The sequence below is a fragment of the Equus asinus genome, chromosome 24, assembly GCF_041296235.1.
Source record: "Equus asinus isolate D_3611 breed Donkey chromosome 24, EquAss-T2T_v2, whole genome shotgun sequence".
Lineage (NCBI taxonomy): Eukaryota > Metazoa > Chordata > Mammalia > Perissodactyla > Equidae > Equus > Equus asinus.
This window is the reverse complement of record NC_091813.1, coordinates 51,347,109-51,370,354: the sequence shown is the minus strand read 5'-3', so window position 1 is coordinate 51,370,354 and position 23,246 is coordinate 51,347,109. Positions and strand designations below refer to the sequence as shown.

The window sequence follows — 23,246 nt, the reverse complement described above, 5'->3', positions numbered from 1 at the left end:
ATCTGAGAATTATCTTCAACACTCTGCCTATTCTTAACTGGGAGAGTAAGTCTATCATCAGAATGAACTATGCATCTATTTTTCTATCAATAGACCTTTTTATCAATGTGTTATTTTTATTTCCAGTTTTTACAGAAAGCTCACTACTAAAGTAACACAGCTGGACATTAGTCAATCATATTCCTCTGTCTTTGCACCTCAAAAATATGAACTGACAGTATTCTATGAAACGTGTCCTCCTCAAATGATAATAAAAAGTGAACTTTAGTTGAAAGAATGTAGAAATCATTATGCCCTGATTTAATAATGGATCCTGCTATTAGTCAGCCAGTAGGTACCCAGCAAATGACTCTAGAAGTTCAGAAATAGAGGAGGATTTAAACTCAGACTTTATTACATAAGCATTGAAGAGCCATATGGAGAATTATTTATAAACTGAATCCTATGAAAATGTTTCCTCCTTAACTTTCAAAAAAATTGCAAGTGTAAGAGAGCACAGAATTTTAGAATTGAAAGGAAATTTGTGCTCATCTAGTGTAGTCTTTGCATTCATCTAGGTATCTCTCCCTCAGCGATGGGAACAAGTTCTGTCCTAGAGCGGTGCTTGATGACTATTTACTGAAATTAGATAGAGCTAATCCAAAACAAAGCAGGCAATTAAAGAAACTGCGTGTGAGAGACACATTCTTATATTTTCTTCCTTGATAATGAGTTTTAAATAAAAAATAATCTTCAGTCTTTTGAGGTTTATTTGACAACCTTCTGATTACATACTATCATGAAGATGGTAAATAATTAATTGGAAAGTGTTTAATCGATGTTAGTAAACGTTTGTCCCTCCTATAAATCAGTCAATTATGTTTGATTATGCAGATTTCTGACTGCTTCCTGCAAGTACCATGAGATTTCCAGCAAACTGAGATATGGAACCAATATATCAGAAAATCAATACAGAAGTATCTTTAATTGATACCTTGTCTTTAGAAATGCATCCTTGGTACACAAGGTGTTGAGCACTGGGGAATTCTGGAAGAAGCGTTCCAGTTTTTGAGCTAAGCGAATATTTACGAGTGAAGCCACCCTATAATTTAGAAAAATGAAAAGAAGCAAATCATTATCAACATATGGTTCCAAAATAAAATTCTAATAAATAGAAACCCATAAAATTTCATTCTTCTTAATCTTGCAAATCATGAGGAATTAAGGAGATTGGATAAAGTGTTTAGACGGTATAACTGAAATAAACTAGACATGTCAGCAAAATTATTATTTCCAAACTATAAATAGTTTCATCGTCGGGATATTGTCCCTATTACATTGAATTTTAGTTTGAACATGTGTCCATTTTCACAACTTTTAGAGATTTAATTTTAGTTCACCTTTGTTACTGGCATAGTTTTGAAAGATGTACTTTTAGAACTATTGAAATTATTTTAACTATAAGAAGCTCAGGAATTGACAAATCCACCCCCCGCCTTATGGATTAAGTAAATGAAGCGATAAGAAGTTAATTAATTTTTTCAGTCTCAGAGATAATTAGTGATAGAATTGTGATTAGAATCTAAGTCTTCTGATTCCCAGACTAGGACTCTGGACTTTCCCACCTCAACTTTCCCCGACTCTAAGTTCAGATATTTGCTGTTCTTTTGAATCCTTTGGGGAAAGTACACCTCCAGCAGTTTTCAGAAAATTAGAAAAAGTGACAAATAGCAAATAATATATAATGCTGGAGTGCTGATTCACCTGCACAAAACCCCCCCAGAAAGAGAGAATGCGTATTCATGGCAGAACCAGAGCCTCAGCAAATCAGCCTTTCAGGTCATAGCTGTTTGTTCCTGCACAACAAACAAAATTTTAACAAACTAGATTGTCATCAAAAGTTTGGGCAAAGAATGAAATTGTAAGTATGGTATAAAGGAAATAAAGTATTCCTGGCAGGGACCAAATTTCATTCTTTTCCATAGTTTTCCCATATGCATTTCTAGATACTCGTTTCTTTGTCTTTGTCATATTGAAGATGTTTGCTAGACAAAAGCTTTATTACTGACATAGGTAGGTTGGGTTCCCACCCTGTCTTACCATTCCCAACCTTTGTAGATTTATCATGAAGGATTGAGAAGTTAGGAGGACTTTTGAGTCCTTAAACACCAGATACTTTAGAAACACTGATTTCTTATTGATTGATTTGATATATGCTTTCAAAAAAATTTCATACTAAGAGTGCCATGGAAATCTATTTCTTTCAGATTCTGTTTTAAGCTTTAGCCTTGTTAACCTTTATTTTCAAATATAGACAAAGAATAATTATTCTGATTAGCTATTTTTAAGAAATTAATAAATAATTACTATATAAATTTACTATCATAAAGTGATATAAAAGCATAGTTAATCCAAATCCACTCTATTTAATCAGTCTTAATAATTCAAGATATGCTTCAAAGACTTTCAGTGTTTTGGGTTTGTCATTTATAAACAATAACTATCATTGCACTGTCAAAAAATGATAATGTCAATAAGTAGGGAAAATGACAGAATGCAAGAAAATAAAATGTTTAATCTTCAAGGAAAAAGTTTGGCAAAATATGAAACTAACATTTGACAGATAAACATAACAAAAATGTACCTAAATTCTAATTTTGGGAAAGTTTATACTTTTTCTTTTACCTATTCTCTCAGGTGGAAAATCATGTTTATTTACCCAAGATGTAATTTGGTGAGATGAGAAATATAAACCAAAAAATGACAACACATAGTGATGCACCAGCCCTGGTGGCCTAGTGATTCAGTGCAGCATGCTCTGCTTTGGCAGCCCAGGTTTGGTTCCCAGGCATGGACCAACACCACTCATCTATCGGTGGCCATGCTGTGCTGGTGGCTCACATACAAATTAGAGGAAAACTGACAACAGATGTTAGCTCAGGGAGAATTTTCTTCAAGAAAAAAAATGACAATGCAATGTATTGTGTTAAATTTAAGTTAGGAATATGAGAACAGTCTCCTTTCCACGAAACAAATATTACCAATCAAAAATCTTTCCATAGGGGCTGGCCCTGTGGCCGAGTGGCTAAGTTCACGTGCTCCACTGCAGGTGGCCCAGTGTTTTGTTGGTTCGAATCCTGGGCGCGGACATGGCACTGCTCATCAAACCATGCTGAGGCAGCGTCCCACATGCCACAACTAGAAGGACCCACAATGAAGAATATACAACATACAATATACAATATACAATATGTACCAGGAGGCTTTGGGGAGAAAAAGGAAAAAAATAAAATCTTTAAAAAAAAATTTTTCCATAAAGGAAAAGAAAAACAGGCTCAGAAGATTTAACAGGTGAGTTTTATCAAGCAGTCAGGAAACAGATAATTTCACACTTAAAAGAATTTTTCAGACAATGGAAAAGAAGGATCTTTTTCATTTGAAAACTTTTATGTTTGAACTAGATAAGGATAGAGAAAGAAAGAAAAATTGTGGGCCAATCTTGATTATTATCATACTTGAAATAGTACTAAACAAAATACTAGAAAACCAAATCTAGCAGTGTATAAGAATGACTATAGCCAAATTAGGTTTAAATTCACCACACTAACAGAAAAAAAAGAGAATGCTATATATTATATGATGATCTCAACTGATGCACAAAAAGCATTTGTTTAAAGTTTAACTACCAGTCATTTCTTTCCCTCTGTCTCCCTTTCTCTCTCTCCCTAAGTTAGAAATAGAGGAAAACTTCATTAATCATTCGATAAAGAACATCTTTCAAAAGTCCACAGCAAATACCATACTAAATGGTAAAATACTATAAACACAAATCACAAATAAGATAAAGTTGTCTACTCTCAATTCTTTTATTCAACATCATATTAGAGTTAATAGCCAGAGCAGTAAGAACAGAAAAAGTAATGAAAGATTAAATATCAAAAAGGAGGGAAAAAACTAGCCTTATTTTCAACTGATATGGTTGACTACATTGAAAAACTACAACAACCTGCACAAAAATTGTTACAATTAACAAGAGAGACTTTTAATAAAGTTGCTAGATACAAGATCAATGTAAAACTCAACTGAATTTCTAAAATCAAGGAACAAACATTAAGAACAAGCAATAAAAAAGATTCTGCATAAAATAACAACAAATATTAGAAGATACCTAAGAATAAGTTTAACAAAGTAGTGCCAAAACATTTATAAGAAAATGATTAAACTTTATTAAAAAGTATTAAAGAAATTATGAATAAGAAGTTTCAATGTTGTGAAAACGTCAGTTCAACACAAATTAATCTATTTCCTCAATGCAATTCCAATCAAATTCGACCAGGTTTTTGTGAAATTTAACAAGCTGTTTCTAAAATGCATGTGGAGATGCAAAAGACCAAGAATAGACACAACACTCCTGATGAAAAAGAATCTGGCAAGAAGATTTGCATTACCAGATACCAAGATGTCTTATAAAGCTTTAGTAAATAAAACTGATATTGGCATAGGGATAGGCTAAAAGAACATTGGAATGAGATAGCCCAGAAATGGCCCTCGTGTACATGATAAAATTAGTATTGCAGATTACCAGAGATAAAAATGGCTTCCTATCTCATATCACACTCAAAAATCAATTACGGGGGAAGATTATGGAAAGATGGTGGAGTAGGAACTACCAGAAGTCTATCTCCCCATTAAGACAACAATTGCACTGGCAGGATCTGTCTGATGTAACTATTTTGAAACTCTGGAGTCTATTGAAGACTTCAAGAGGAAGGCTTGGATGGTAAACTGCAGTTAGTTTTGGCCAATTTCAGCTCTAGCCCAGTAACAGCTACTATCCCCCTCCTGCAGCCCATAGCAGGCAGTGTGCAAGTTGCACTAGCAGTTTGCTCATAGCTCGTGGGAGCCAGGGTGGGTAACAAGGATCTTGAGCTCCAAATATTGAGGGCCTGTGACTGATCACTGATTGCTGATTCTGATCATGGAGGTGCAGACACAGAGGCAGGGAATCACTTTTGCATCCCCACCTCCAACTACTGCAAGGTCCTCCATCTCTGGCTGACATGACTTCTAGGGGATTTAAAAGATTGGCATCTTTTGCTCTCTTTCATTTTCTTTTCTTTTTTTCCCTCTTTTGAGAACTAGACATTCAAGACTAGGACATGCAAAGGCAACTGCCTATATGAGAGAAATTAGAATATTGCTGAGCACACCCAGGGAAAGGTGCAGGCTCAGAAAAGAGCTGAGAAGACCTTAAGTTTACACCTCAGGCTGATCTTGGCATGGAAAAAGCATAAAACAATAAAAAATAAAACAAAACAAAAAGCAAAACCTTGGGAATGGGGGGAATCAGATTTCCATAGTTAGAACATTATTAGATTCAAATGTTGTTTTAAATAAAAAAATCACAAGGCATACAAAGAAACAGGAAAATATAGCCAATTTTAAGGGAAAAAATAAACCAACGGAAATTATCACTGAGAAAGATTAGATGGCAGACCTACAGACAAAGATCTTAAAACAACTGTCTTAAAGATGTTCAAAGAACTAAAATAAGACATGGACAAAGTCAAGAAAATGATATATGAACAAAATGTAAATATCAATAAAGAGAGAGAAAACCTAAAAAGAAACCAAAAGGAAATTCTACAGCTGAAAAGTACAATAACTGAAACGAAAAATTTATTAGGGGGATTCAAAGGCAGATTTGAGCAGACAGAAGAAAGTATCAGAGAACTTGAAGAAAGAACAATTGGAATGATCAAATCTTAGGGACAGAAAGAAAAAAAAATTGAGAAATGTAAACAGAATCCAAGCACCCTGTAAGACATTATCAAGAAGACGAACATACACATTGTGAGAGTCCCAGAAGGAAAAGGAGGGGAGATGGAGGGGAAATTCTTTGAAGAAATAATGGCTGAAAACTTCCCAAGTTTGATGAAAGACATGAATATAAACATTCAAGAAGCTCAACAAACTGCAAGTACAATGAACTCAAAGAGACACACACTGAGACACATTATAATCAAACTTTGAAAAGACAAAGAGAGAATCTTGAAAGAAGCAAAAGAGAAGCAACTTATTACATACAAGGGGTCCTCCATGAAATTATCAGCAGATCTCTCAGCAGAAACTTTGGCGACCAGGCTAATACATTCCAAGGGCTAAGAGATATAAACTGCCAATCAAAAATCCTATACCTAGCAAAACTTTCTTTAAAAAGTGAGAAACTAAGATATGCACAGATAAACAAAAGCTGAGTGAGTTTGTTACTACTTGATCTGACCTGCAAAAAGTGCTAAAGGAAGTGAAACAGGGTAAAAAGAAAGGACACAAGACAGTAACTCAAAGTCACATGAAGAAATAAAAATCCCAGTAAAGGTAAATACGTAGGCAATTATAAAAGCTACTATTATTGTAAAAACAGTGGTAACTCCACTTTTTATTTTGCTGGAAGAGACTAATACATTTCTTTTAAAAACAATCATTAGTCTAAAAGCTCAGATTATTGTAACTTTGGCTTGTAACTCCACATTTTGTTTTCTACATAATTTAAGAGACTGATGCATTATAAAAAAACTATTAGTGTGTATTTTTGGATACACAATTTATACAGATGTAATTTGGTGACATCAATAACTGAAAGGGGTAAGGATAAAGCTGCAAAGGAGTAGAGTTTTGTACATTATTGAAGTTTAATTGAAATAAACTCAAATTAGAGTGTTATAACTTTAGGATATTAAAAGTAATCCCCATGGTAACCAAAAATAAAATAGTTATATAATATACACCAAAGCAAATGAGAAGGGAATTAAAATGTTTCACTACAAAAAATCAACTAAAGACAAAAGACAGTAATGTAGGAAATGAAGGACAGAAATGCAATAAGGCATATAGAAAACAAATAATAAAATGACAGAAAGAAGTCACCCCTTATCAATAATTACTTTAAATGTAAACTGATTAAATTATCCAATCAAAAAACAGACATTGGCAGAAGGGAAAAAACAACATGATTCCAAGGGCTGGCCAGCAGTGTAGTGATTAAGTTCATGCACTCTGCTTTGGTGGCCTGGGGTACACCAGTTCTGATCCTGGGTGTGGACCTACACACTCTTCATCAAGCCATACTGTGGTGGCATCCCACATAGAAGAACTCTAAGGACTTACAACTAGGATATACAACTATGTACTAGGGCTTTGCGGGAAAAATAAAGGAAGACTGGCAACAGATGTTAGTTCGGGGCCAGTCTTCCTCACCAAAAAACATAATAAAGCATACCTTAAAAAAAACATGATCCAATTATATGTTGTCTATATGGGACTCTCTTTAGATCCAAAGACACAAATAGGTTGGAAGTGAACGGATGGAAAAAGATATTCCATGCAAACAGTAACCCAAAGAAAACAGAGGGGGATACACTAATATCAGATAAAATAGACTTTAAATCACAAAATTTTATAGGAGAAAGGACATTATATATTAATTAAAAGTTCAATAAAGCAACTATAACAATTATAAACATTTACATATTTAATAACAGACCATCAAAATATATAAAGCAAAAATTGACAGAATTAAAGGAACAGTTGTACAATAACAGTTGGAGATGTAAATACTCCACTCTCAATAATAGATAGAACAAACAGACAGAAGATAAGTAAGGAAACAGAAGTCTTGAACACTACAATAAACCAATTAGATATAATAGACATATACAGAACACTCTGCTCAACAACAACAGAATATGTATTCCTCACAAGTGCACATAGGCCATTTTCCAAGATAGACCATATGTTAGGCCACAAATTAAGTCTCAACATATTTAAAAAGATACATATCATATAAATTATCTTCTTTGACCACAATGGGATGAAGTTAGAAATCAATAACAGAAGGGAAACTGAAAAAATTCACAAATTTGTGAAAATTAACCAATATACTCTACACAACCAATAGATCAAAAAAGACATCATAAGAGAAATTAGAAAATACTTAGAGATGGAAAAAAAATGGAAATACTACACACCAAAACTTACAGAACACAGCAAAAGTAGTGCTAAGGGGAAAATTTATACCCATAAATGCTTGCATTAAAAAATAAGAACGACCTCAAATCAATAACCTAAATTTACAATTTAACGACCTAGAAAAATGAGAACAAACTAAACCAAAAGTGCACAGAAGGAAGGAAATAATAAAGATTAGAGCAGAAATAAATGAAACAGAGAATAAAAAATTGATAAATAAAATCCACAAAACCAAAAGTTGGTTCTTCAAAAAGATAAAATTCACAAACCCATAGCTAGATACACTGAAAAAAGAAAAGAGAAGACTCAAATTACTAAAATCAGAAATGAAAGACTACAGAGTACTGAAAAAAAAAAAGATTCTAAGAGAGTACTATGAACAGTTGTACACCAACAAATTGCATAATCTAGATGAATCCAATAAATTCCTAGAAACACAAATTCTACCAAGACTGAATCACAAGAAAATAGAATATCTGAATCAGTCTATAACTAGTAAGGAAATTCAATCAGTAATCAAAAATCTCCTGGCAAATGGAGGCTCTGGTCCTGATGGCTTCACTGGTGAATTGTATCAAACATATAAAGAACTAAAACCAATCCCTTCTTAAAGTTTCCCAAAAAACTGAAGAGTAAGGAACATCTTCTAACTCATTCTATGAGGCCAGAATTGCCATGATACCAAAGTCAAACAAAGACACTACAAGAAAATAATGCTACAGACCAATATACCTTTTGAACATTGGTGCAAAAATACCAGCAAACTGAATTCAACAGCATATTAAAGGATTATACAACCTGACCAAGTGAGATTTACTCCTACAATGGAAGGATGGTTCAACACAAGGAAATCAATCAATGTAATACACCACATTAAATGAATGAAGGGGAAAAAAAACATTATCTCAATTCAAGCATTTGACAGTCTTTCATAATAAAAACACTCAGCAAACTAGGAACAGAAGAAAACTACCTGAACATAATAAAAGCCATATGAGAAACCCACAGCAAACATCATGTTCAGTGGTGAAGGACTGAAAGCTTTTCCTTTAAGACCAGGAACAAGGCAGGGATGTTGGCTTGAATCACTTTTATCCAATACAGTACTGGAAGACCTAGCCAGAACAATTAGGTAAGAAAAAGAAGTCAAAGGCATCCACACTGGAAAACAAGAAGCAAAATTACCTCTGTTCACAGATGTTATGAGTTTATATGTAGGAAGTCCTAAAGATGCCATCAAAAAAAAGTGTTAGAACTAGTAAATAAAATCAGCCAAGCAGCAGAATACAAAGTCAACATGCAAAAACCAGTTGCAGTTCTGTAATATAAAAATGAACAATCTGAAAAGTAAATTAAGAAAATAATTCCATTTAAAATAGCATCAAAATGAATAAAATCCATAGGAAGTAACTTAACCAAGGAAGTTAGTGAAGAACTTGTACAATGAAAACTACAAACATTGCTCAAAGAAATTAAAGAAAACATAAACAGGAAGACATCCCATGTTCATGAATTGGAAAACTTAACATTGTTAAGATACCAATACTACCCAAAGCAATCTACAGATTCAATGCAAAATCCCAGTGATGTATTTTGCAGAAACAGAAAAATCCATCTTAAAATTCATATGGTAGCTCAAGGACCTCAAATAGTCAAAACAACCTTGAGAAAGAAGAAAAAAGTTGGAAGATTCACATTTCCTGATTTTAAAACTTACTACAAAATTACAATAATCAAAACAGTGTATTGCTGACATAAAGACAGACATATAGATCAATAGAAGAGAATAGAGAGTTCAGAAATAAACCCTCTTATAAATGATCCAATGATTTTTGACAAGGGTGCCAAGGAGGAAAGGGCAGTCTTTTCCACAAATGGTGCTGGAAAAACTGGATATCCGCAAGTAAAAGAATGAAGATAGGCCTTTCCCTAATACCACATACAAAAATTAACTCAAAATGGATCAAAGACTTAAATATAAGACCTAAAACTACAAAACTCTTAGAAGAAAATACAGGGCAGAAGTTTCACAATACTGGATTTGGCAATGATTTCTTGGATATGACACCAAAGGCATAGGCAATGAAAGCAAAAATAGACAAATTGGACTTCACAAAAATTTAAAGCTTTTGTGCATCGAAAGACACTATCAATGGAGTGAAAACACAATCTATGGAATGGGAGATTATATTTGCACATCATATTTGTGATAAGGGATTAATATCTAGAACATGTAGAGAACACCTAAAATTCAACAATAGAAAAAGACAAAGGACTTGAATAGACATTTCTTCAAAGATGATATAGCAATAGTTAACAAGCACATGAGAAGATGTTCAACATTACTAATCAGTAGGGAAATGCAAATCAAAACCACAATAAGATACCACTTCACACTCACTAGGATGGCTAGTGTTAAAAAAAAAAAACAAAATAAAACAGAAAATAGCAAGTGTTGGTGAGGATATGGAGAAATTGGAAGCCTTGCGCACTTGGTGGAAATGTAAAATGGTACAGCCACTGCGTAAAACAGTATGGCAGTTCCCCCAAAAATTAAAACTAGAATTAGTATATGATGCAGTAATACCTCTTCTGGGTATATACCCCCAAAAATTGAAAGCAGAGTCTCAAAAAGATATCTGTACACCCATGTTCATTGTAGCATTATTCACAATAGCTAAACTGTGGAAGCAACTGAAGTGTCCATTGACAGATGAATGGAGAGGCAAAATGTGGTATATTCATATAACGGAATATTATTCAGCCTTAAAAAAGAAGGAAATTCTGGCATATGCTACAACATAGATGAACCTTGAGGACATCATGCTCAGTGAAATAAGCCAGTCATGAAAAGACAAATACTGTATGATTCCACTTACATGAGGTGCTTAGAGTAGCTGCAATCATAGAGACAGAAAGTAAAATGGCAGTTTCCAGGGACTAAGGGTAAGGGAAGATGGGAACTTATTGTTTGAGTATAGTGTTTCAGTTTTGCAAGATGAAAAGAGTTCTGGAGATGAATAGTGGCGACAGTTGCACAACAATATGAATATACTTAATACCACTAAAGTGTATACACTTAAAAATGATTAAGATCGTAAATTTTGTTGTACTTTTTACTACAATAAAAAAAACATTGAAAAAATCAACTACAGATAAAGTAAGGACTTAAGTGTTCAGAGTAAGTTTATACTTTTAGAAGAATATATCCAAAAAATATTTATATGATCTGAAATATACACAGATTTTAGAAAACAAGATAAGAAAACACTAACCATAAAATTAAAAATTATCTTCATCAAAAGATACTATAGAATGTTAAGCCATGCCACCAACAGGAAGAGGTTACTTTCAATACCTAACCTATAGGATATTAGTATCCAGAATATATAAAGAACTCCTAATAATTGAACTTTTAAAACAGCAAAATTACGTGATCTGAACAAATATGTCATAGAAGAGAACTGGCCAATAAAAATCCAAAAAGATATTCAAGTTCATATTTTTGACATAGCCATCAGAAACAATTTTCAAATGAAAACCACACATAACATTTTACACCCATTGGATTGGAAAAACTAAAATGTCATTCAGGGCCAATTGTTCACAAGAACATGGAGCAAAAAGAATGCTCACACACAGCTGGAGAGACATAAGTTGACACACAACCATTTTGAAAAATAACTTGACCTCAGCTAGTAAAGTTAAATACGAGCGTATCTTGGGACCCTGATTACCACTCTTGCATGAGTGCACATGGGGAATGTTCACAGCAATGTTGTTTTTCAAGCAAAAAAAAAATTCTATCAACAATGGAACGAATAAATGCATTGCAGTATTTTCATGCAATGGAATACTATACAGCAATAGAAAGAAAGGTATTAGAACTACATATATTAGCATTGATGAATCACAAAACCTAATATTGAATGAAACCAGTAAGTCACAAAAAAATGAATCCACTTCTATGTAGGGCAAATAATAGACAATACATTGGCAATAACGCACAGCACATGAAACTGACTCTTACTCAGTTTTAAGTCTACAGCTCAGCAGTATTAAGGATATTCATAGTGTGCAGCCACCACCACATTGTTGGGTATATATTCATAGCGATAAACCTTAAGAAAAACAAAGGAGTGATTAACACCAAATTTTGGATAGCAGTAACTTTTGCTAGGGAGGGAGGGAGACGTGATTGGGGTGGAGTACACAGAGGACTTCTCTCTTTTAAGGTGTGAGGTAGGTCTTGAGTTTTATCTTCTGGTTATTTTTAAAACTCTGTGTGTCTGTGTTACAAGTAATACATTTCCCAATAAAAAACGTTAAGGGTGCTAAGGAAACACATATTAAGGAACAAAGTATATGTCTTTTATTTTAATACTTCTTTGAAACTCCCATGTTGATAAATAATAGTTCTGTGTAATGGAAGCCAGCAACATGTGTGAAGCGTCAACAGGAGGCAGAAGTGCCCAGGGAAAAATTATTTTAATTAAATTTGTTTGGATATGTTAACAGTTGGGTACAAAGTTGGTATAAATCAAATAATAATATGCTACCCAGAACGTGTAACTCAAAAAGAAAAGACAAAAATGATAAGCTGGGTAAAAAGTAAAATACGACCATTTTAATTCCATTAATATCTTTGCTATGTTAATTGCAGAGGTGCCAGATCATAGGCCAGCTACAGAAGTCTGTTGTGTTTTGTTTTTTTTTCTCGACTGATTAACTTCAGTATTCTTGGGTGAACTATTAAGGATCTTATTTCCAAAAGAAAACAAGAAGGAACCTACAGAAAAGAAACAATATGACTAAAAGGCAAGAGGGTCTGATTTATGAGGAAAGATTAAAGGATTTAAGCTGCACAGTTGGGCTAAGTGATGACTAAAAGAGAGTGTGATAACAGTCTACAAATATTTGAAAAGCGTACACCAAGGAGAGAGGATTTGCTATTTATCTTGGTACGAAGTTGTTAAACTGGCCATGAATGGTGATGGTAAGGAGAAGGAAACTCAGGCTATCAGGCAAGCTTCCTGGTTGAAACGTATGAAACCCAGGAACACACTCTCTAAGAAATAATGGCAACTTCATTACTGGAGAAAGGTAAGATAAAAGGCGGCCCACATTAGATTCACAGGAAAAGAAAGGCTTTCTTTGATCAGGACAAAGTATTGAAACTAGGTCTTGATTGGTTGTTTGTTTGTTTTATTCCTGGGAATTAAAGATTCTGAGACATTCTCTAAGACATTTCTGAAATCTGAAGCACCACATTTATCAACAAAAAGTTAAAGCAATCAAAATTCATACCACTGACTGATAATTACTCTTACCATGCTTTTTCTATCTATTCGTTTTGCTTTTGTTGCTGTTGATTTTGTTTGCTTTTATATTATAAACTATTTTAAACTTAAAAAAAGGTATCAATAAAAAGTAATAAATACCCATGTACTTAGCATCCTGATTAAGACATTAGACATTTGAAATATTAAAGCAGCCTCTGTAGCCCTCCCTAATCTCATTCCCTACCTTTCCTGCAACAAATAATTAATGTTCTGAATTTGGTTAATATCATCTCTATTCAAACCTCTAAAAACTTACCTCATATGCAAATATTCTTTTTTTTTTTTTAAAGATTTTATTTTTTTCCTTTTTCTCCCCAAAGCCCCCCAGTACATAGTTGTATATTCTTCGTTGTGGGTCCTTCTAGTTGTGGCATGTGGGATGCTGCCTCAGCGTGGTTTGATGAGCAGTGCCATGTCCGCGCCCAGGATTCGAACCAACGAAACACTGGGCCGCCTGCAGCGGAGCACGCGAACTTAACCACTCGGCCACGGGGCCAGCCCCTCATATGCAAATATTCTTAAGCAATATATACTATTGTTTTAAAATTGGTGCCATACAGTATGTATCCTATATTCAACGAGCTTTTTCCGCTCAACTTTAGGTTTTTGAGATGAATCCAATTTGATCCTTATAGCTATAGTTCACTCATTTCCAAGCAGTATAGTATTCCCTTGTATAAATACATAAAAATATATTCTCTCACTGTATCATAATGACATTTATTTTCCAGTATTCTGAGATTATAAACAATACTACACTGAACATCCTCATACATGCTTCCTTGTGCACGGTGTGAGGGTTTTTCTAGGAATGCAGTCATAGGTAACTTTACCTTCAACTGTCCTCCCCACTCTTTATGAGAGTTCCTTTGCTCCACATTCCTAACATCGCTATATTTTCAGATTTTTTAATTGCTGTTATTCCAATAATAGTGAAATAATTAGTATGGTCTTAGTTTGCATTTCTCTGATTAAAATGAAAATTTCCCTGATTAGATTGAGCACTTTTCATATGTTCACTGGCAGAAATAGTATTCAAAACGTTTATTGACTGTATATTATGGAATCTGGTCAATCAGAATGGGCGCCATGAGCACCAACACTATTTATTAGCCATTCTTTTTTATCTTGTGTGAACTGCCTGTTCATGTACTATGCTATATTTCTATTGGGCTGTCATTTCTATTATTGAGATGAATATTTTACGTATTCTAAGAACACCATCCAGTAGAACTTTCTATGATGATGAAAATATTCTATATCTGCACTATCCAATACCACATATGGCTATTGCACTTGAACTGTAGCTAATGTGACAGAGAAACTAAACATTTTATTTTATGTAATTAATAGCCACGTGTGGCTAGTGGTATCATACTGCACAGCATAGTTTTAGATATTAATCCTTTGTCACTTATATTGATATACAAATATTCACTTTTACTTTACATATTTTACATATTTGAAGCCATATATACATATATTTACCTTTGTGTCCAGTTTTTGTTCCTAATTAACATTTCTCCATGTCATTAAAAAAGCCTTTTAATAAATGACACAGCATTCAGTCCCATAAATTACGTAACCAATTTCTTCCTTTTTAGTCATTTAGGTTGATACAGTTTTTCACTGTAGTCAATAAAAATTTTGTGCATAATGTTTTGTCCGCTTTTACTATTATTTCTTTATGTGAGATTCATACAAAAGTGAAATTAGTGGGAGAAACAGTATGAACCCTTTGAAAACTTGATACAGATCTTGCAACTATGTTCCAGAAAGTTTGTTCTGTCTTCACTAGCAGGATATGAAAGAGCTTATCTCACCATACCTTCACCAGCTTCACAATAATTTCTTAATATCTGATAATTTTATAACTTAAAAAGATGTTTTAATTTTTATTTATTTGGTAGTCTTTTTCACGCATTTATTGGCCTTTCCTTGTTATGTATACTGTCTATTCATGTCTTTTACTATTTGTTGTGGTCTTCATGTTTTTCTTATAAATTCATAGGATTTCCTCATCTAGTAAAGATATTATTCCATTGTCATATTTGCTGAAAATATTTTCTCCAGTCTTTCCTTTGACTTCAAATTTTGTATATGATGCTTTTGATACAAAACATTTTCCGTTTCCATTTTTATTTTTTCCTTTGAAATTTCTTAAATTGTTTTCATGCTTCAAAAGTCATTCCCTATCCGGAAATGAGGTAGATACATGTGTTTCCTTCTAATTGTTCTTTTTATATTTAACAATTTATATGAAATTCATAAAGGTATGAAGTACAGAAATTTTTTTCCAAAATAGTCCCTTTTTCTAACATTATGCCCTGAAGAATTTTATCTATTTATTTGGTACTCCATCTTCTTCCAGAAAGAGCTTAAGACAATTCATTGAAAAATATTTTCTGCCATCGTTGGTTGTAATGTCTCCTTGATCATATGCTAAATTCTTATATACGTATTGGGGTTTTTCTCAGGTATCTAATCTCCACTGCAGACTTGTTCTGCCTGCAGTTGAGTCAGTATCATAGTCTAATATTTTGATATCTGCCAGACAAGTCTCTTTTTGACTATTTTTGCTTACATTTCTCTTAATTATTACTTCCTGATTATTCTTCAAGATCAAGTGTATAGCCATTTTAATCATTTCCAAAAATTAATTACCCACTCAAACTTTTATTAGAGTATTAAATGTCTAAATTAATTTAGGAAGAATTGGCACATTTATAATATCTAGCATTCCTATCCAGGCATGTGGTATGTCTTTTCATTTAAAATTTTCTTTTATATCTGTATTTTGTTTTCAAACAGTAGTATGCATCTCATTATAAGTGCTCTTAAATATTTTGCATTTCTACTGGTTCCTGCAATTTAAACTTTATAATGTTCTACTTATCCTGTCTTCCACAGAGACTGTTCCCACCTCTTTCAACAGTGGATCTGTGAGAAGATTAAGTCCTATAGAACAGGATTTGAGTGACCATTTTCTCAGTTTTCCCAAGGATGGCACTTAGCTAGTACCATTCTAGATACATAAAAGAGCTCATTCCTTACATACAACGGGTGCCTTAGGGCATCAGGAATACACTTTCTTTGGGAACCCTGATTGAGAATTGCTGGCACTTTCTTTAAACCCTTCAAACTCCCGTCCCCCTCCCCGCCCTCAATGATTTTCACTCTCAGTAGATGACCTAAGTGACTACTGACTAATATCTCAGAAAGAAATCCAAAACCACCAAACTACATCAATGTCCTGTCGCAAAATCTACAAATCTACTTGCATCTGGATTTACCCTTTCTTCTTTCCAGTTTTAATGAAAGAAGTGTTTCTTCTCTCTAGGGCACCTTCTCCACTCTGAAGCTCTTCCCTACCCACCTCTTCAGTGATCTTGTGCTCTCAACTTTCCCCTCTCCTTCACATCTTCAGTCTCTGCTCTTTATTGGATCTGTTTTACCAGCATTAGAAGGTTGGTCTAACCATCCTTCCAAACTAAATTTCCAGTCCTCCTATGACTGTCTCCCTCAGCTTGACTAAATTTTCTACATTCAGTGCCCCTTCCCACTTATTTCACAAACCAATGGAACTTCAGCTCTCCACAGAAAATGCTTTCCCTCAAGTCATTCATTATCTCCACTTAACTAATTTCATAGACCTTTTCCAGTCCTTATCTTGATGACCTTTTAGAGCTGTTTGATAGTAGTAATCATTCACTTCTGTTGGAAGCATTCTTTTCTCTTAGCTTCTGTGCCACTATATTCTCTTCTTTTTCTTCTTACTTCTCTAAATTCTCCTGTTACCTTACTGACGTTTTTCTTCTTTCCCACTTTTCACAACTCTTTTCTTACAACATCTTCTCTTCTCATTCATTTTTTTCTCTAGACATTTTTATCCATTACCATGGCTTCGATCACCATCAAAATAAATATCTAAGCTCCCTTGTCCAGTCACATATGTCCAATATATCCAACTGCCGATTTCAAGTCTATATTAGATGTTTCACAAACACATCAAATATGACAAGTCCCAAACTGAACCCATTATCTTTCTACTCTTTCTGTTTATCCTCCAGTGTTTCCTAGCTCAAATCAGTTACTTTTCTCCATCCCTAGGGCTGTTATCTTAGTCCAGATGTTCTCTCATTCAGACTTTCCATATGTCTATAACATCATGCTCCTCTTGCCTGCCTTCCCATTTGCAAGTGGTTGACATCTGGCAATGTCAGAGACATTTTTGTTTGTCACAAGGGTGGAGGAGTGCTACTGGAATCTAGTGAGTAGAAGCCAGGGATACTGCAATGTTGCTAAACTTCCTTCAATGCACAGGACCCCACCCTCACCCCCCGCCACAACATAGAATTATTTGGCCCCAAATGTCAACCATATCGAGGTTGAGAAATCCTGACCTATGCTGTTCCATCTGTCTGGACCACTCTTCCTCTCTCTTCACCTACTCCACTCCTCCTCCAAACTCTCACTTATTCTCAGTTCTTTCCTTAAATGTCATTCCTGTGGGAAATGTTCGTAACCACTTAAACTAGGTTAATCTCCATGACATCCTTTAAAATTACTTATAGTCACTTGTTTAAGATATATTTTCCTGCTAAAAGATCAAATATAAAACTGTAAAAATCAAACTGTAAAAGATCAAATCTAACCATTCACTATTTAGTCCCTTAGTACCTGTAACTCCGTATATCTATTGATTAATACCTTGACCATGGGTTTTAAAAAGTAGAACTTTATTCAGAATTTTTTAAGAAAGCAAATACATCTCTCAGCCTTAGTTTCCTTAGCTATAAACGAGCAGTGTTAACACCTGTTTTCTCCACCTGACAGTTGTTAATGTTCCAATGACCTGAAGTATTTAGGGGTTTACACTGAAAGTCTCGCATCCTGAGCAAGCTATGATGGTTGGTCACTCTAAATACAAAATAACTTTTTGAAAATTTCAACTTTATTAAACAAATATTTTAGTACCATCTTTAAAAGTATTTAGAATAGTTTTGAGCCTTTAGAAAGCCCTTACTTGTGTTAATTTCTATAATCATCATAATAATGATACTCTATTATTGCTTCAGGCATATATTTTGCTTTAGAAAAACAGGCTGTATAGCCTAACCAAAATATTTTATTTTAACTTTATTAACAAAATCTACACTTGAATTTGTAGTGCACTCTACTAAGGACTTGAGAAACATTTTTCTTTAAACATTTTTCTTTTATTCTATAAAGCAAGGTTTGCCATACACATGTGGCATCAGCTGACAGCTCCCTATTACCACGAGCCTCATCAAAGTGGCAGAAAGAACACCCGAGAGAAATTACTTACATTCTTTATTGACACAAACTTCAGTCAACTGAAGTGTATTTCTAAGTCAATATTTTTGCACTTTCGCAATTGTTTATCTAATAAAGAGCTATTATTTCATTGATAAAAAGAGCAATCTAGTGGATTTTATTATGTAATTAGCCATTAACTGTATTAAAAGCACTGGTGGGAAGAAATTGGTCATTTCAGAGGGTTGGGGGCTTTATATTATTTCTTAAGATAATATGCTTGCATCATTTCACCAAACTAATGGAGTTACAATTTACCTCAGGGCCAGATTTACCACACAACACATTGTCATGTGCCCTTAGTTCTGTGGCACCTCTTTTTAATGATTAGTTAACTACAGGATAATGAAGGCCTTATCATGTGCCTAATTAGCCATGCAGTCCCTAATGGTAGTCTAACTCATTTAGATAAAGTCAGTTTGCTGATCTGTTCTTTGGTTGGAGGTGGGGAAGGGGAGGGAAATTTAGGGGGAAAGTGTGTGTGTGAGATGTACCCTTTCTCCCTAGCTCCCACCTCCACCATCCCACTCCCCTACTGCAGAGGAGATCAGCAAACTGACAACTATACGCACACACACATACACACACACAAAGTGTTTAAGACAAATCATAGGCTTCTCGATAACTATCCAAGGTTTTGTCTAAATGGATATAGTCCAAATACAAATTCTTTCCATATCCTCAACCTTAAACTTTTTGTTTACATTTAGATGGAAATTTCTTGGATCAATAATGGTCTTTTCTTGCAATCTCTTAAGTATCTGATATTAGGTAAGGATAACTGAAAAATTACCCCTCCTAGGGTAATTGGAAGTTGTTCAGTAGGTCCGCGTAAGGAATCATTAGTTGCCCCAAACCTAACTTAGCTCTGTCTGAAGTCCTCAGTCATTCGAGGGACTCCTAATAAACAACATGTATTTCTATATTTGCCAGTGAGGATGATTAACACATTATTCAGCTTGTAATACAGATTATAGAAGATGTAAAATAGAAATGAAAATAATTCTTACCTCATTCTTCAGCTTGCTTCCAGAAAACCTTAAAAATCAGCACAGTTTCCATTAGTTTAAAATATATATATATATATATTTACACAGTTAGAGCAATCAAGGAAATACAGAGGACATACAAAAGTAGTAACTTCATACAATGATTAGTGAAATAAACCTGGAGAAATTTGCTCGATTTTTCAAAGGAACCCAAGTATATTTCTCAGCTTACTAAAAAAAAATTCCTTTAAGAGAAAGTAAAATGAAGAATATCCAGGATGTCAGGTAAGATTTAAGGCAAGGAAAGAACACGATTTTAAGTATTTGTGTGTATTCTGGCCTGTATTTTCACTTTACAGTGAGTAATGGCTAGTAAGATGCCATTATGTTCTTTATAATATCTGTGTTCATCTTAGTATGACTCACGTGACTAAATTTTTTTTTTTCAAATTACTCAACTTTTTAAAATATTCCTTCCTTTGAGAGCTAAGAGCAGTTCTTGATAAATCATGCAACAAGGCAATCTCAGATGCAGGTTCAATTATTCATAGCTACAGTATTTAAAAAGTAGTAATTGTATATTATCATTGGTTTCATCGGATGTCACCTCACTTGTCAATGACCTCCTCCTGGTAGTTTACAGCAGATTTGAGAAATGTGTTCTTTATATTCCTTTGTGTTTTTCCTTTCACAGAGACTCAAACAGGTCAGTAGCTTTACCTTAGTAAAACATATTCGAAGTACAGATGATTAGAGATGATTATAATAACCTTTCTATCTTTGCAAGTTACTAGTCAAGCCCATAGATCTTTAAAACAGATTATACCTTAGAAAAAAAATTTTACATTTTCTGCTTTTATTTTATTAAATCCAGCCTGAAAACAGACTCACTCAGCCTTATGAGTAAATACTGACTTAAAAGCAATTCTGTTTCCCTGATTTCTCCTTTTCATCTCTCTGGGACACCTGGTTCCCCATGAATCTCTCACTAAAGATTGCAAATTATATAAACTGCCAAGTAATCTAGACCCCATCATTATAAATGTCCATACAAAGTTGAAATTAAGGTCTGATGCTTAAAAGGAAACATTTCAATAAGCAAAATTAGCAAGTCATTTTATTCAACAGATATTATGGATATTTAAAGAAATGCAGAAAACTTGTCTTGAAGATAGCAGAACTCTACCTCGTCAGGCCTTTTCCAGAATAAACGGAGTGGTAATATGCACTGCTCTCTTTGATGCCAATCCCATAATAATGATACCTAGAGCAAGGACAGGAACCAGCTCTGAGTTAATGAAGAGATTTTTTGAAGGGGAAAAAGAGACTGAAGTATAATTGAAGTTAATCCCAAGTATGAACTGCAACCCCTTAATCATTTTCCTTTCTTTCCTGATTTTTTCAAGTAACATCTTAACGTGTTAAATCTCTCTTCCATGGTCACTAATCCTACTTATCATCACATTTCTGACTCTAGACTTGAAAAAGTTAGGAGAATCACCCACTGCCAATCCCCTTCTAACTCCTAAAATATTAAGTTTCAAAACCCAAAAAGTATGTAAACATAGGCATTTAAATGTAGGCATTGGCTCTAAGTATATCAAGTGTATCTGTTTGTAAATTGCTTGTTCAATTTAAATTTAGTCAACTGAATCAGAAAATGATCAGTTTTCTTTGCAATATATCTGCTGGATGAAGAAAGTGTATGACGTTATGTATGAAGAAGATATTAATGTCATGCACAGGAATACGTCTGAAGCATGTGATCTTTTAAAACATTTTCAGAAAACAGATTCACTGTCATTTTCAGTTCAAACTTCTGTGCAACAATGGGGGAGAAACTATGTTATAAATCAATGAAAATATGAAATACGGAATGTAACGTGCTACAAATAATTTGTTATAAATTTGTCTAGGGATCCTGAGCCACAGGCAAGTATCCATCTCACCCATTCTCAAGTTGTAACTCGTTCTCCTTTGCTGCAAACTCCTGACATATTATACACGCAAGTACAACTGCTACAAATGTTATACAAAAGCTAGTCAAACAGTGGGTATTTAGCGAGGGTGGCCAAAGCCTGCTAACTTCCGCTTTCACTCTCCTTGCCCCCATCCCTTCCATGAGGTGCCGCTACCTACTTGGTTACCTACCATTTCAATTTGCATTTATCTAAGATCAGGTAAGGAATGAAACAAAAGAGGGTAGGTGGTTTCCATTAGACTTCAGTGTAACTATATTTAAAATTTCATTACTTAACATCTCATCATCTGAATTTAAAGTGGACAGGACAATGAAGGATCTAGGTTTCAAGGCCCCTTGTCTGACCTCAGCAATAAAGAAAGGACTGGGCAGAGCAATTCCACCCCTAAAGATTTTCAAGGTCCAGGCCAAGAGTACAAATAGAGAGCCACATACCATATATCTAAATATTTAAAATATATAAATCAAGCTAGCAAACTGCTAAATAAAACATCCCTATCCTTCTATCTTGTCAATTTACCTCCACAATGATCTGGTAGGCAGGTTTGAATTTAGAATTCTTAGATCTTGGTGTTCCACGTGGAAATACGGTGGTGAGAGAAGAGCAACCCCATTTCTTCCCAGCCCCTTCTCTGTTTACTGTGCAGGGTCTCTTGTGAACATGCAGCCTCCAGTTCCAAGATCCATCCACACCCCCCTCCATCAAAGAGCTGCCCCCTGGCACCCTTCAAGTCTGTGTACGCTGGTAGAACCGAGCACCCTCCTGAGGCTAAATGGAGGAAGAGCCCCACACAGGCACAGGAGGCAGGACTGGGGCTGTTTGGACAAGGAATTTCAGGGCCCCAGAGACCTGGGATGCAGTCTTGACAGGGGATGTGGTCTCTGGGTGGACACATTCACTCAAACAATGGACCCCTGGTCTCCTGGGAAGGGGAACAACTGGAGGAGGGCCAGAACAGAGCCCTCAAAAGTGTGAGGCCAGAGATGGGTCCTCGCCCGTTCGGTTCTAAGGGCAGCACTAGGCAGAGAAGTTGCATCTAACAATCCCTGGGCCATTTGAGATGGAGAGCAAAGTTTCTTTTAAATATGAAGAAAAAATATTACATATATTATAAAAAGAAATGTTCCCAGAAAGAGCTGCTACATTTGAGAAACAGTAATAGGGACGATCAAGGTAAATGAAGATATTTTATGATTATGCCAGACTGGGAACAAGTTTTCCAAGTCCTCGATTTCGGTAGAAGGACAATAGTGTTCTGTTAACCCAAACAGAGGAAGCGCACAACTGCTCCGTTTTTACCATACAGAAATTAACCCTATGGTAGATGAGGAGAAAAGAACCTCTGAGGTATATTGGAACAAAGGGAGAAGCGAAGGAAATATGAAACTTATGAAAACTAAAAATATTGAACTGATTCTATCTCTAACTAGAATTGAAAAGAAGGAAGCTTATTTAAGTCATAAAGACCTGACCAAAAGCAGCTATACTAATAGAAATAGATAAGGGAAATACCTAAAAACCATGAACAAATGTGCAGATTTAGATGATATTCAGCCAAGCATATTAGAATTAGTTTATAAAACTATGAG

The 23,246-nt window shown here is 34.6% G+C and overlaps 1 protein-coding gene across 1 annotated transcript in view; it reads right to left on the bottom strand.

The window, feature by feature from the left end:
• The window catches only part of RFX6 (regulatory factor X6), a 59,284-nt gene that overhangs the window by 20,693 nt on the left and 15,345 nt on the right, over positions 1 to 23,246 (bottom strand). Inside the window, exons 5-7 of the mRNA XM_014866210.3 lie at positions 20,862 to 20,939; positions 19,697 to 19,724; positions 974 to 1,081 (exon numbers count right to left, since the gene is read on the bottom strand). Of these exons, the coding sequence (XP_014721696.2) occupies positions 974 to 1,081; positions 19,697 to 19,724; positions 20,862 to 20,939 (214 nt within the window). The remainder of the gene's footprint in view (positions 1 to 973; positions 1,082 to 19,696; positions 19,725 to 20,861; positions 20,940 to 23,246) is intronic.